We start from the raw sequence: 14,062 nt of genomic DNA on the forward strand, positions 1-14,062 counted from the left end.
GAGGAAGAGGAAGAGGAAGACAGAGTCAAAAGGAATCGATGGCGAAAGGGGATGTAAGAAAAAGAAAAAAAAAGAAGAAACGAAACGAAACGAAACGCCCAGATCATGCAGTCATCATTTGGATACAGTCACAAAAAAGCAAGGCTATGGACTAAGCCCCCCGCAGAAATCATCAGTGGTGTCCATGCCGAAGCCAGCCATATCGACAGAATGGAGGGACCCAGGGCCCCCGCGGCCAAGAGAGAGTTCGGACGAGGCGTAGTCATGTTTGAGTCGTTCGTGCGGTCCAAAGAACGGCCGGTGTTCTTCAATCGGCGTCGTGCCGTCGCCCGCCGGTGCCCACGGCCCATGCTGCCAGAACCGCGTGTTGGCTTGCTGGTCACCAAAAAGATCATGATGGTCCGAGAGGTGTCGTGGAACAATGGAAGAGTCGTGGTCGCCGTGGTTGGTAAAGTCGTGATGCAGAGGTGAAGGGAAGCCGACCAGGTGCGGTCGGCTGAAACTCGACGCCGGCGAGTCGGCGTGCAGCGGGAAATCAAATCGGTCCAGTCGGTCCAGCTCCGTCATGGGCATGTCGTCTACGGTGGTTATATCGATGGTGGGGTTGGGGTTATTGTTATTGTTATTATTCTGCTGGGCGAGGGCCGCCGATAGCCGGAAATTCGAACTGGAGCTCTGCTGTCGGCTATGGCTAGGCGCCCGGTCGACAATGCGTTCCTGCACCCAGCTGCCACAGGCCTTGACGACTTTTTCTTGGTCGGCGGCTGACAGCGAGGCGAAAAAGTCGTTGGCCAGCGACGGCTTGGACGCGGGTTCCTCCTCGGTGAGATTGTATTCCTTCTTGGTCCACTCGGCCAGGCCAAAGGGGGACTCGTACGGCGAGCGGTACACGGTGGGCGTCTCAGCCTGCTGCTGCTCGAGGTACGGGTAGCGGCCGGCGACGCGGCCGGCAGTGTAGTTGGGACGGTCAAACGGCTCGTGCTTGACGTACTCGGGCTCGCGCTTCGGGATGACATCGAGGCGGTCGCGGTGGCTGACAACGGAGAACCGCAGCATCTGCAGCAGACGTGTAACCTCCTCGGAGCGCATGTTGAGCGGCTGCGGGGCGAGCAGCGTGCCGTCCAGCGCCTTGGGCGGCTGCACGCGCTGCTGGGCCATGGCCAGCTCGAGTTTTTCCAAGCCATTGGGTGGTGGCACGGAGCCCATGGGCCCGAGCAGCGTCTCGACGACCAGCTCGGGGCTGACGATCTTGTAGCCGGCAAAGACATTGGCGTGGTCGGTGATCTGGGCCAGGCGGCGGCGGGCGATCAACTCGCGGACGCTGGCAAAGGTGTTGGATGACGGGGGGTCGGACTGGGGCTTGGTGATGATGGACGACGCGCTGTTGTTGTGGTGGTGATGGGGATGGTTGTGGTTGTGGTTGTTGTGGTTGTGGCTGAGGGCGGCATAGGGGTTCGGGCGCACGACATTGGGCGGCAAGAAGGGATGAGACTGGTGAAGCTGGAGCGACTGGGCGGCGTAGTTATTGGAGGCATTGGAGACACTGGCGAGACTGGAGGGCGGCAGGTGTCGGTAGGCAGGAGTCATTGCAGAGTCTGTCGGGCGTCGCTGCAAAGGCGAAGAAGAAGGGGGACGCAGCGAGTTGTTTGGAGGGGCAGCGAGGTGGTGGGGGGACCAGCCGGGCTTGTTGTTGGTGCCTGGGCGGCCTGAGGATCCAGGCAGCAGCCGGCCCGCGGGTGCCTCAGGCCACAAGGCCCGCGCCCGCTCCAGGAAATTCGCGCGCGGGTTGTGGGCCGCAACGCTAGGGCTGTGCGTGAACTGAGCCCTACACTCGGTCGACCGCGCGCCCAGGTAGTGCCACAGCTCGCGCCCCAGGTCGACGCGCACGTTGCGAATGGCTTCGAGAGGCAGCGCTGCGCTCGCATACTCGGCCCATTGCCAGGGCCCGTTGCCATCGCCAAACGGCGTGCCCGGCTGCGGCAGCATCCGCGTCATCTCGCTCTGCGACGCCGCCGTGCGTGCCAGGTGCGCTGGCAATGGCTTCATCCCCGCCGGCAGCGCGCCGAAGTTGGTCTTGCGCACCACCAGGATCCAGCGGTACGGCAGCTCGATGAGGTCGCCGCGCGGCAGCACCTTCAGCTTCAGCGCGCGCTCGTCCGTCCGGTTCTCCAGCACGATCGCCCCGTTGATCTCCTTGTCGACCTGGAACTGCAGCAGGTCGCCCATCGACAGCCGCCGCGCCATCTGCACCACCTTGCGGTTGTCGTCGTCCAGCAGCTCGCCCGGCCCGCCGTGCCGTCGCTGTCGGTGGAACTTGCACTTGAGGTCGACGCTGGGCACCGAGTACTGCTGCCCGTCGTCTGCTATGACGGCCACCGAGCCGAACTCGACCTGCACGCCGGCCAGCAGCGCGCACGTTGGGTGGTATGCCCGCGTGCATTTGCCAAAGTTGCACTGGAAGCACGCCCCGCGCACCTCGCGGCAGAACAGACACTTCAGCCCCAGGCGCGCCTTGGGGATGCGATCAATGTCGCAGACCACTTCGCGCCCAGACTCGTCGCGCAGGATCGTCGTCTCTTCGATATACGTGGCACAGCGCCGGTGCGCGTGTGCCTTGCCGTCCTCCGTGGGCAGCAGGTCCTCGTAGTCCATGTCGTTCGGACACAGTACACACGGCATCCTGCGTATCATCGCGTCTCCCCGGACTCGGACTCGCTTGGACTGCGATTCCTCGCCATCCAGCTTGCGCTTCTGCTTCCGGCCCCGGCTGGATTTCTCGGGTACGCTGCGCGGAGGTGTCAGCAGGTCCGACGCGCCGTCCACCTCATCCAATTCACTGTCCATCATTTCATCGTAATAGTAGACTTCCGGCGTGGGCTCGCCTCGCAGCTTGCGCTCTATCTCGGCCACGTTGATCCAGACGCTGTCGGCTTCACAGTGGCATTTCTTGGCAACCCGGCCGTAGTCCAGCCACTGCTCGGTTGCAAAGTTGACCGACTCGGCGCAGTTGTACCCCAAGTTGTATCCGGAATGATATCCGTACGGGTAGGTGATCATGAATTCTCCTTCGTAGTGCACCACTTTGTTCACCGTGATGTTGAATCGTGACTTCAAAATGCTGGGAGAGATCAGGTAGGTCTTGTGCCGGAGGAATTGGTCGCAGTTCTTGGCATCACTCGGCCAGATACTCTTCATGGCCGCTTCAAAGCGCGGCGCGTCTTCCTGAGAGATGCTGTACCACTGCTTTGGAGCACCAAAGTGGATATAATTAATGCTGTATAGGTCGACGTCTTCCAAATGCCACGCAAACGTAGCTTTCCACATCCCCAAGTATAAATATGCTGTGTTGACTCCCGGGACCTTCTGTCCCAGGACATCAAGCAAATTCGGAAGCTTGGCCACGTTCCACGTATTGATGGATTCGTCAAATAGTGACCCGGGCATGTCGGCACCATACATCGGGTTGTTGAACATGAGTGACTTCCAATACGCCGTCTCCATTTCCTCGCACCGCTCCGGCGTGTATTGATCGTGGTCGTGGATGCGGTAGTCAAAGTCTTTGAAAGCTTCTTCGTCAACCTGGTCCAGCATTTCGCCGCGGTTGTGTTTTCTCCGCGATGAAACCGACTTGGGCTGTCTTCCTTTTGGCTTGGCCGCCGGAAGCGCTTCTCCATCACTGAGGTCCTCGGTCTTTGCTTCGACCGGGTTAGATTCTGGAGACACTGGTGTGGGAGGCCCTTCTAGTCTGGATTTCTCAGAATGATCATCGGCCGGCGATTCTTCCTTGACCTTGGGTTCCTTGGACTTTTTAGGAGGACGCCCGGGTCCGCGCCTCTGCGAACCGGCGCGAGCGACTGCAGGCTTTGATGTCGCTGGGCGGACAGTCTTTTCCAAATTGCGCCGGCGTTCTCCTCGCCGCGCGGGGGGCTGATGACTGCCATCTTCGCATAGAGCTTTCCACTGCGGCAGATTGTATGACCTTTGCTTTTCAATGTTCGCTTGTGTGTAGGTACCGTGGGCACCGTGGAATTCCTGCATGATGGGGTTCTTGACGCGGATCGATTTGACGGCGTCGTCAAGTGACGAGAGTGAATCTCTCCTATACGTAGTTAGACTATTTGAACCATGGGGGTAGCGAAACCAGGGGAACGGTGCATACCATTCTTGCGGCGGCACAATCTTGACAATCCCGGACTTCATTCCGTACTTGTCAATCTTGCGGACAAACGTCTGAAAGTCGCGAAACTGGTCCATTGTCTGCAACCGTCAATTCTGCCTCTTCCTTTTTCTGAAAGAAAAGACTCACTGGCTTAAAAACAGGGACTTGTCCGCCATCGTAGTAATGATCGGGCTCGATGTCCTCTTCCTCCACCGCCTCCACCGAAGGCGCAGCCTTATTATGATTATCCAGCTCGAGATCTGACAGCTCAGAAGGTAGGCCGTCTAGAGTATGCTTCTTCCCGTCAGCGCTGTTTGGCGGCGTGATGGAATTGGTGCTGGTTTCGGCCGGGCCAGGGCGCAACTGATCCAAGGCCGGCGCTTGGTCTGCCATTATTATTATGATTCCTCCTTTTTCTTCTTGTTCTGCCAGTATCAAAACGTAGCTGCCGCCGGACCTGTAAGACCGCTTGCTCGACGGCTATTAACGGTGATTCCCCAGCGGTCGGGGGGTTGTACGATAAAACGAGCCTGGGTTAATTAAGGGCTTGGCGGATAAGACAGTTCCGAGAGCGCGCGATAAGCAAGGATTTTGGCGTTTCCGGTCGGTTCGGTGTTGTATCTTTCGGGAAATCAAGGGCAAGAGAGTTCAGCGACAATGGCAATTCGGGATGAGCGCTTTAGACTGGTGAGAGCCTAGAGGAGAAAAGAAAGAGAGAGAGAGAGGAGGGGGTTGCTAGTGGTCAGAAGCGTAATTCACCAAGATTTGCAGCGAGCAAGCGCTTGCAAGTTGCAGGCTAGCTGGGAGCCGCCAATCATGCAAGGTCGTAATTTGCGGCTAGCGGGCCCCAGCGGATTGCACGATCTGGCCGGACTTGCTAGAATAACAATAATGATAATGTTGCGGTCGGATAGTCAATGGTGAGAGAGCGTATAAGAGAGAGTAAGTGTTCTCGTGGGTGAATAGGGATGTGTGGCATGATCCAGAGAGACAAGACAGAAAGGAGCCAGGCTCGTGAGGTTGTCGGATCTGGATTGCTGCCTTGTCTCTCAGGCAGCCACGGCAGCGAGTATGAGGGCAACGGCGCCCAGGCGGCTTCCAGCACGCTATTCCTGATTGGGCCAGGAATGCGCCAACAGCCTAATTCGGCTGCTTACCTCAGCATCTCCCACAGTTCTAGTTTAGCGCTCTTTTTCTGCCACATTCCAACGGGCTGAGTCAGATAGGGCAGGCGGTGAAAACTAGAGATCCTCAGACAACCACATCTGATCAATTGTCATATGCAGTGAATGATTCTATGTCTACAGGCCTCGACAGGACAGTCGCTATCAGAGAGATGAAAGGATTTACTCAAATTACTTTCCGAGAAACAGAACTTGCCAAAATATTAGGTTGCATAGCTCTTGATGATGTCTGGAAGACAAGATATTCGTATAAAGATAGAAGCGTTGGGAGAAATTTCGGTATTGTCGATTTGGTCGGCGGGAATCTCCACGTCTTTGTTGCCTGGCTGGTGGAAATTGGCCACTGTTGGGGGTAATTGCAGTCAGTATCCGAATGAACCTCAAAATGGTGATGGCAAGGATATATACACTCGTAACAACGGTCTGGCTAGAAAAATAGATTCGCCAGTGTAATTGATAATCTTGATGATAGCATCGTGTGTATACATATTTGAAAAGAAAAAAGAAAAATTATGTTGAAGGCATATTGATTGGATTGTCCTTGGTTCCAAGGCGTAAGAACATGGCCATGTATATGTGTATGTATGTGACAAGTCGTCCGCTTATAAAGTAACATCCAGGGTTACTCCACTCTCAGCTGCATTCTTCGCCGATTGTCTCGTTCCTTGACCGAAGTCACGTCACTGCGGAAACAGCATCATCTATCAGCCAGCGTGAGATGATCAAATAAACAAGATATAAGGGGTGTTGGTGGCTTGCTGAGGATTGGCAAAAATCAAGGTTAGCATCATGGTTCGGGCCGCTGCCTTAGCGGTTGTCCGGGGGGTCGCTAATGACAGCGCATACTTACATGGGCTAAATTCCAAGCTCAATACTAAAGTTTGGCGTTGTCAAACCATGAAGTTTAACGTACTTCAAGGTCTTCTGGACGATTAGATGAGCTTGGAAACGTACAATCCGAGGAGGTCGTCATAGCAATACAAGGTGCATATGACTAGAAGCTCCAAGCCTTTTTACTCTATCGACAGGACAACAAAGGAGAGATTCTCCCTTTCTTTTTATAAAAAAAAGTCCTAAAAAATGAAACCACATTTCTCGACCACCACGTCCTGTGGAAATGATGAAGGACTATTTTCTACCCATCTCATCAACAACATCAAGCCTTCTTGACATGAAAGCTAAAGTCATCATCACAGCAGGGAGTTGCATCCTCAAGCTCCAGCGTCACAATTCCCATATCAAGAATAGGATGGATATCTACTTTTCTATCAACAATGTCGTTCGCCTTCTCCTCGAACCCCCACAGCTGGCTCATCTGCTCATAACCAGAGGTGATGGATTTTCTTCCCTTCAGTCAGATATAATTGTCGCTATTGGTCATTTTACCAAAGATAATCTTGGCGGTTCCCATGACTTGGCCAAAATCATAGGCTTCGAAGCTGAACAGTCACGATCAACTACAACTCAGCAGGCGCCGAGTCGTTCAACAAAGCCATATCTACATGTGCGTGCTCCATCAAGTACGCTGCTCCTGTAGCCCCATACGGCCAACCACCGGATAGCTGTAGCCAAATCGACTGCATATCGATAAATCTGGCCGAGGTATCACTAGTAACAAACTTAACAGAGGCCGGCAGATTGGGTAAAGAGATGAGTGCCGGATATCCATCACCTGGTTGAGGACAAAAATCAGGTGCAGACTCGTCATCCGAATGCATTGAGATCGTGGCAGCTGGGCTGAGGATGGTTTCATTGATGTCTCCGACGTAGGCCGCCTTATAGAGATCTTGCATGGCGTTGAGCGACAACTTCCATCGTTCAGCTGCCTTCCAGTGCGGCGTCCAGGACGATACCAACGTATGGATAGTTTGAAAATAACTCTGGGACTTTTGTCGGAGAGAGTCGTCGGAGTAGACATTGTCTTGGGTGTATTGGAGCCACAGAAATACATTTGCTACTATCAGAACGGAGGGGGCGACCCAGACAGCCTGCAAGCTCAGTTCGTTGCCGGTGCTGCCACCTTCAACAAGATAAGTGAGCACTTCGCCGAACTTGATGGCATTGGATACACATGTATCTATCAGCAACGGTTCCCTGTGCAGGTATGACCAGCCAGCCGCATCCACTAGGTCATCGGGCTTGGTGAACAAGGTGAAATGAGGTAGATAACACTGATGAGCGGCACAAGAGCCACTGAGAAGTAAGAGGTGCATAGCGACGAAAGAACTTCCCTTGCCAAGCTGACGTTGGGTATGATAGTTCTCAGAGTTCCAGCGAAGGCTCGGGTGAAGCGAGTCAACCCAGGTACATAGTGCTTCGTGCCTGATGGAGAACATGCTGTGTGGGTCGGTAGGCGGGAATCTATCTAGCCGTCGACGAGAATACGTAGCGAAGTCGGCAAGATCACTCCACAGACAAACCGTTTTTATCAGATACGAACCCAGTCCCAGCTCTGATGGGCGCTGTCGCGTGGCAATGTCACTCAACGTGACTCCTTTCGTCTCTTCCTGATAGGCTAGAGACATGTCCGTTCCTGGCAGCGGTATGCCGATGTTCTCTATATCGATGGTGCGATGCTTGGCAAGGAAGTATGCCAACACCCTATCAAACATGAGGCATGCCCAAAATGTCCGCCTACGGACTTCTTGAACCTTTAGGCTATGTTTCTGGTGAAAGTCTTTGTTGAGTCGCATTGCCTCGGCCATACGGATTGCCATGCCAGCAAATAGCCAGTGACGAGATCCAGAACCGTGCAAGAGCTCAGCCATGGCCAGGACAAGATTGCCTTGAATATGGGAAACTGGCATGTGGTCAACCAAGCGGGCGAGACACTGCGAGAAGGCCGTACTTACCAGTTGGGTCATCTGACGACTCCTTAGCTAAAGCTCGGGCTCTATGCAAGTACGCCTTGGATACCTGGCGGCCAGAGTCTAGTCCAAAGCAAGATTGCGCATCCTGTGGCTTTAGATATCGACCGCAGAGCGCAACAACGGCCGAAGACAGGAATGCATCTTTTTGACATTTTTGTTCAAAATCTGGCCAGTGGTCGAATGAGCAAAAGTCATTCGCGAAATGGCGCTCGAAGAAAATGTCAAGGCAAGTATGGATTCCCTTTTTGGCCTGCTCTAATGAACTGACAGCTGCTGACGATACTGGAGCTTCAGATGCGACATCAGGATTGTAACCGGGATCCGGCCGGGACCAAACACATGAGGCGTTTCTGGTTGCACAGCGCCGGCATCGTGGCCGGACCCCATCGCACTTTATCTTACGGCGCCGGCTTCGTGAGATAGAGATTAGTCCAAGCTCGCATCGAGGAAAGCATTAGGGGGTTGGAGAATCCATGGTGTAGAGACTCACCATGTTTCACACGCTTGCGGGGTTCTGATAAATGTCCGACGCATCGTTTTCGCGCATGGCCGAATGGAAAAGTAGCGTTCCCTCCGATTGGATAATTAGGTCCGACTTTGCATAGGCCATGCACTTCAACTGGCCCACCAAGTGACTAATTAATGCAGGTGTAGTAGTAGTCTCGTATGTAGATACAAAACTAGCCGCAGGCTTCATGCTTCGCCGGGGTATTGTTCTTCCGAGCGCCGTATATTGTTTATTTTATCATACAATTACACCGCTCGGTTTTTTGTCAAAAAAGCGTGTTACATAGTAATTTGTATGTATTCTACGTTGTAGATGTTTATAATCAAAAATGCTTCCACGCAAAGAGCTAGACCTTACTATGCGAGCGCGCATATTTGCCCTCCACATGGATGCAAAGTATGGCTGTAAGCGTATACATCAGGCGCATATATCGACTACGAGCACTAGCTCAACGTGGAGCTGCACCTACTACCACTACCAATTAGATTCCACGTGGAATGGATATTGCACTCCGTACAGGGCCCAGGTTCGCGTGGTTAAGAAACGGGCGCTCGCGCAGCGCAAGCGAGGAGGATTATTTTAATTTACGCCGGAAAACCCGTATAAGTCATTGTAATACTCCGTACTCCACCATTCATTATAATAAAGTTTACTGCTAGTATATCGTCCTTCAGACTAAGCATGTGGACTACCGCGGCTTTTCCGCTGATTGTGGCCGTTCAGATATACTATGGGCGGATAACCCGCACAGAATCACGGGGGAGACTAAGCCCTAGCTCGAGGAATGTCCTGTCACCACGGCACATGATAGCTATCGAGTATGTTTGTGTTTGAACAACGGGCAACTGCAAGCCTTTATCGGATGCGTACTTCCAACGGATGACGCTCCCCGGCCTGTTAATCCGAGTGATGTGCCGGAAAGCTGCTCTTTCGGAGCCAACGCTGTAACGTGTAAAGCTAGGGGCTTCTCTATTGGATTCGGATGTTCGGTTCATCTTAAGGGTGGCGGGAGAAAAATCGGACAAAAAAAGGTAAATTTTATATCTATATATCTATATATATATATCACTCTTTGTTGTCTCTGTTACCGATCTACCTTCGCCCGCCATGAGACTCATTGTGCGTGACGATGCTATTTCGGCAGCACATTACGTCGCCAAATATATTCTTAAGCGCCTCAAGGAGTTCGAGCCCAGTCAGTCGCGGCAATTTGTGTTGGGTCTCCCAACGGGCAGTACTCCGATTGAGGTCTACAAAATCCTGACCAACAGCTACCAAAATGGCGAGGTAAGGCCGCTAGATATGACAATGATTCTTAATTAGTAATGTATACAGGTCTCTTTCGAAAACGTGATAACTTTCAATATGGTGCGTGCTGAAGCTTTCCGTGTGCCATGATGTTCATACTAAATTCAATGGAGGACGAATATGTCGGTATCCCACGAGACCATCCGGAAAGCTATCACTCCTTCATGTGGCGTCACTTTTTCTCTCACATCAATATTCGACCGGAAAACGTTCATATACTCAATGGCAATGCCTCGAACCTTGAAGACGAGTGCCTCCAGTATGAAGCCGCGATACAGGCAGCGGGAGGCATTGATCTGTTCTTGACCGGAGTCGGCGAAGACGGCCATATTGCATTTAATGAGCCTGGATCCAGTTTAGTCAGCAGAACGCGCGTAAAGACTTTAGCATACGACACCATACGTGCCAACTCGCGCTTTTTCAGCAACGATATAAACCAGGTGCCTCGGATGGCGCTAACTGTTGGCGTACAGACGGTCCTAGATGCACGAGAGGTGGTCACAATTGCGTTGGGTGCGCGCAAGGCTGTTGCATTGCAAAGGTGCATTGAAGGCGGCGTGAGCCATATGTGGACTCTTTCTAGTCTCCAATTACACAGGCACTCGATGATTGTTGCCGATGAAGATGCTACGCTTGAGCTGCAGGTCAAGACCGTCAAGGTAAGATGCTAATTAACATAGATGGTATGGTCGTCGTTGACATGGGAACAGTATTTCAAATCTATTGAGCAAGTCGCCCTCGAGGAAGGCTTCGAACAAGCAATTTCTAAACGACTCCGGAAAGCGCTCGGGGAGAAACATGCGTGTCATGCTCTCGCCAAATCAGCAGCCCCGGAGCCTGCATTGGACAACATGGGGTCGCGAATCCGCAATAATAATATCACGTTTGTGGGATGACGGCCTTATTGTTGGTGGCTATCACATGTTCATATATAGATTTGTAATATATACAAGGAGAATATAGAAAAAACTAGTATCGTTGTCCCCAATTCTGCTCAATCAAACCTACGGATAACATTTGAAATAATGAGAGTTTTCAGTTAATAAATTTAGCAACTTGTATTCTATCTAATTATACCACTTTCATCCGTGGTGAGATATTCAAATATATCATATACTCCACTCCGTATATAAATAATTTACTGCGATTTTAGTACTTTGAAGTAAATAATGTTAAAATTAGTTTCCTAGGATATATTGAATGTGTACATATGACAGCTAGCTGCTTGAGTTCTCTGAAAATACCCAACCTTCGTACAGCGCCTTGTTACGTGGGCGGAGATGATCTTATTTAGTATCTCCATACGTTTCCGCCGATGGATCTTTCTCATCGGCTTCCAAGGCGCTAGATTTGGCATCCGATTCGCTTTGAATAACATGCAAATCATATGTCCTTTTATCCTGCCACCACACCACTAATATCCAAAGAGCGAGGAGAACAGCGACTACAATCATAGCAATCGTGCCCTTTTTAAATCCCTGTGGTCCTAGTTAGTCCGCGAGTAATGGATTGAGGACGGAAAAGAAAAGACACTCACGGTAGCCGCGTCCGTTGCAGGGTAGAGAGCGATCCCCCAGAAGGCGTAGAGCACGGAGGAAGCACCTTTTAAAACCACATGAGTATATTAAACGAAGCTGAATACACGTTGACATACCATTCATGGAATAAAGAGTTATTGCCCGGGCAGCGTCATCGCCATCTCTGGCCAGTACCTTGTTGGCCCAAGTAAATACGACAGGCTGGATCAAGTATGCAGTTCCCGCCAAGTCTGTCAAAGTCAGCACAGTTTTCCAATGGGGGGAGGGGGGGTTGCTTACAGAAGGCAGCCATGATCGCGCCAGTACTCGCTGAGTTCCAGCACAGTAAGATCACGCAAGATATGATTTGGATAGCACAGGCTAATATGCCATATGGGGCATGAACCTTGGTGGCATCAATGGCAACAGAAGTCAACAGAGTCAGGGCAATGCCTGATAACATGTCAGTCAGTCTTGGACCACAAAAAATAGCATGATGGAGAGAAGACAAACCGATCGCGGTGATGCCAAGAGGGTAAGTATTATTCTGGTCCACAGTGAACAACTTGGATGCTTTCATCCAAAGAACCATACAGGTTTGAGAGGAGAAGGCCTCCAGGGCTCCCCCTAGCATCCAGAAAATATTGAAGATCCAGCTGCGAGTTCAGGTGAATACAGGTTCTGAAGAAAAATTGTGGGAGGCAGTGGGCCTTACAAGTTGGGGGTGAACAGAACTCTTTTAATGAGGCTCAGCCCGATATTGTGACCCTCGGGGTTCTTAGGTGGTAGACGGCTCAGCGCAAGCTGACGCTCATGAGGCTTCAGGTAAAAGGCCTCGGTAGACTCGGGCAGGTCGGGAAAGAAAACGAAACCAAAAATAGCTACTGGAATAGTGATGATTCCGTCAATGATGAACGACTATTGGGGTAGAAAGTTAGCCCATGGCACCATGTGAGCACATTTAGCACGAACCCATCTCCAACCAGCCAGGCCCGAGACTCCATCCATAGTATTCCAAATCGCCGTCATCATGAGGCCTGCAGCGAACGTCAGTTTGGTTTTCGGTACACTAAAAAAACGGCGGCTAACCCGCAAACATGGTCCCTGCCATCCCAGAAGCTTGGAAAAGTCCAATTCGCTTTCCCACTTCTGGGCCCTTGTACCAACTGCCGATGATGTACTGCGTGCCGCTGTAAGTCGACGCCTCAACGACCCCCTGGAAGAAGCGGACCGCTGCCAGCGATGAGAACCCGTTGCAGGCAGCGCAAACCATAGTCAAACACGACCAGACCACCGTCATCAAGGGGAACCAGATGCGTGGGGCGACCTTCTGGATGACAAGACCGTGCGGGACTTGTCCAACAATGTCTGTTTTTTTCTCAGCAAATTGCTTTCCCTTTTGAGGACGTGGAGAAACTTACAGCCCACAGAGAGGATGGTGACTAGAAGGTTGTACTGGGTGCCAGAGATGTTGATGTCTTCCTTCATGCCAGAAACGTAGGCATTTGCAAGAACAGCACGATCTACAGAATCGTCAGTGCATCTAGGCTCGAAACCCATAGGCCACTTGAGAGTATGGACGTACCTAGATAGTTGAAGAAAAAGGCCAGGCAGCAATAGGTCTACCCGTGAGGTCAATACTTGTATGGTCGTTGGAAGGAATAGTATTGCTTACGAGAATGAAGAAGTCAATTTTCCGCAGAAGCTACAGGACGGTCAGTTACAATCCAGCTCCAGACTTCCCCAGACTACTAACCTTTTGCTCCTCCACTGTTTCAGGTGCCTCTCCCCATACGGCAATGCGGAGGTTGTGTAGTTTAGCGCCCATGATGGTAACTCTAGTACACTGGAGGTCTCAACAATGAGGGTTAATGGGTGGTGGACTCAGTCTTGGAGTGGGTGACAGCAGGATAGGCTGCTCAAATAGTAAGTATTGCTACCTATTTATCCTTTATCTGTGGCATATGTAGTGCCATCAGTCTGATAAGATTCCTGGAGCGGGGATTCCGCGAGGCGAGAAGATATGGGGTCATATCTCTAGCGGTCTCGGCCGTGAAACCGATAGATTTCTCTCTACAGCATATCCCCGTTGCTAATACCTGGTTATTAGGCTTTTAGTGGTTAGATTAGTATTGTTTAAGCTAATACACGCGCTAAGTGGATATTTACGGAGAAGCATAGGATATTCAACCAATACATATAAAAGCCAAGACGCTAATGAGTCAATATCTTTCCGACAACCAAGGTTTATTTTAATTTATAATTGGTTTGTTGGTATTGGATGGGATTAGTGTAAATTATATTTTAGTGGTCTACAACGCCGACCATTCCGTCCCCTCGCGGGTCAGGGCGGATAACCCGATAGACGTTATGGTTAGGCAGCGCGGTCCAAGTTCTGACAAGGACTAGGCTTAGCTTAGAGATTAACTAGCCCTATTCAATGTAGTTAAGCACGTGTGTGTGTTATGAGTCTAACCGGTCCATCTATAATCATCCGCAACACCTCTTTCAGAACT

The 14,062-nt window shown here is 51.5% G+C and overlaps 4 protein-coding genes across 4 annotated transcripts; 1 reads left to right on the forward strand and 3 right to left on the reverse strand.

Moving 5' to 3' along the window:
• Positions 1–144: 144 nt before the first annotated feature.
• TRUGW13939_09543 (uncharacterized protein) lies at positions 145–4,552 on the reverse strand (the record flags this gene model as incomplete). The annotated part of the gene is made up of 3 exons (XM_035492665.1): positions 145–4,099; positions 4,160–4,257; positions 4,307–4,552. 3 exons carry the CDS (start codon positions 4,550–4,552, stop codon positions 145–147), a joined length of 4,299 nt encoding a protein of 1,432 aa, XP_035348558.1.
• Positions 4,553–6,800: 2,248 nt separating this feature from the next.
• TRUGW13939_09544 (uncharacterized protein) lies at positions 6,801–8,706 on the reverse strand (the record flags this gene model as incomplete). The annotated part of the gene is made up of 4 exons (XM_035492666.1): positions 6,801–8,128; positions 8,196–8,563; positions 8,616–8,623; positions 8,704–8,706. 4 exons carry the CDS (start codon positions 8,704–8,706, stop codon positions 6,801–6,803), a joined length of 1,707 nt encoding a protein of 568 aa, XP_035348559.1.
• Positions 8,707–9,828: 1,122 nt separating this feature from the next.
• TRUGW13939_09545 (uncharacterized protein) lies at positions 9,829–10,925 on the forward strand (the record flags this gene model as incomplete). The annotated part of the gene is made up of 4 exons (XM_035492667.1): positions 9,829–10,008; positions 10,057–10,089; positions 10,143–10,688; positions 10,740–10,925. 4 exons carry the CDS (start codon positions 9,829–9,831, stop codon positions 10,923–10,925), a joined length of 945 nt encoding a protein of 314 aa, XP_035348560.1.
• A 390-nt stretch (positions 10,926–11,315) lies between these two features.
• On the reverse strand, positions 11,316–13,374 carry TRUGW13939_09546 (uncharacterized protein; the record flags this gene model as incomplete). The annotated part of the gene is made up of 12 exons (XM_035492668.1): positions 11,316–11,507; positions 11,567–11,631; positions 11,684–11,797; positions 11,847–11,999; positions 12,060–12,202; positions 12,262–12,464; positions 12,519–12,583; positions 12,636–12,914; positions 12,968–13,069; positions 13,132–13,168; positions 13,222–13,251; positions 13,303–13,374. The coding sequence occupies 12 exons, from the start codon at positions 13,372–13,374 to the stop codon at positions 11,316–11,318; spliced, it is 1,455 nt and encodes a 484-aa protein (XP_035348561.1).
• Positions 13,375–14,062: the final 688 nt, after the last annotated feature.

This window comes from Talaromyces rugulosus, chromosome V (assembly GCF_013368755.1).
Source record: "Talaromyces rugulosus chromosome V, complete sequence".
NCBI lineage: Eukaryota > Fungi > Ascomycota > Eurotiomycetes > Eurotiales > Trichocomaceae > Talaromyces > Talaromyces rugulosus.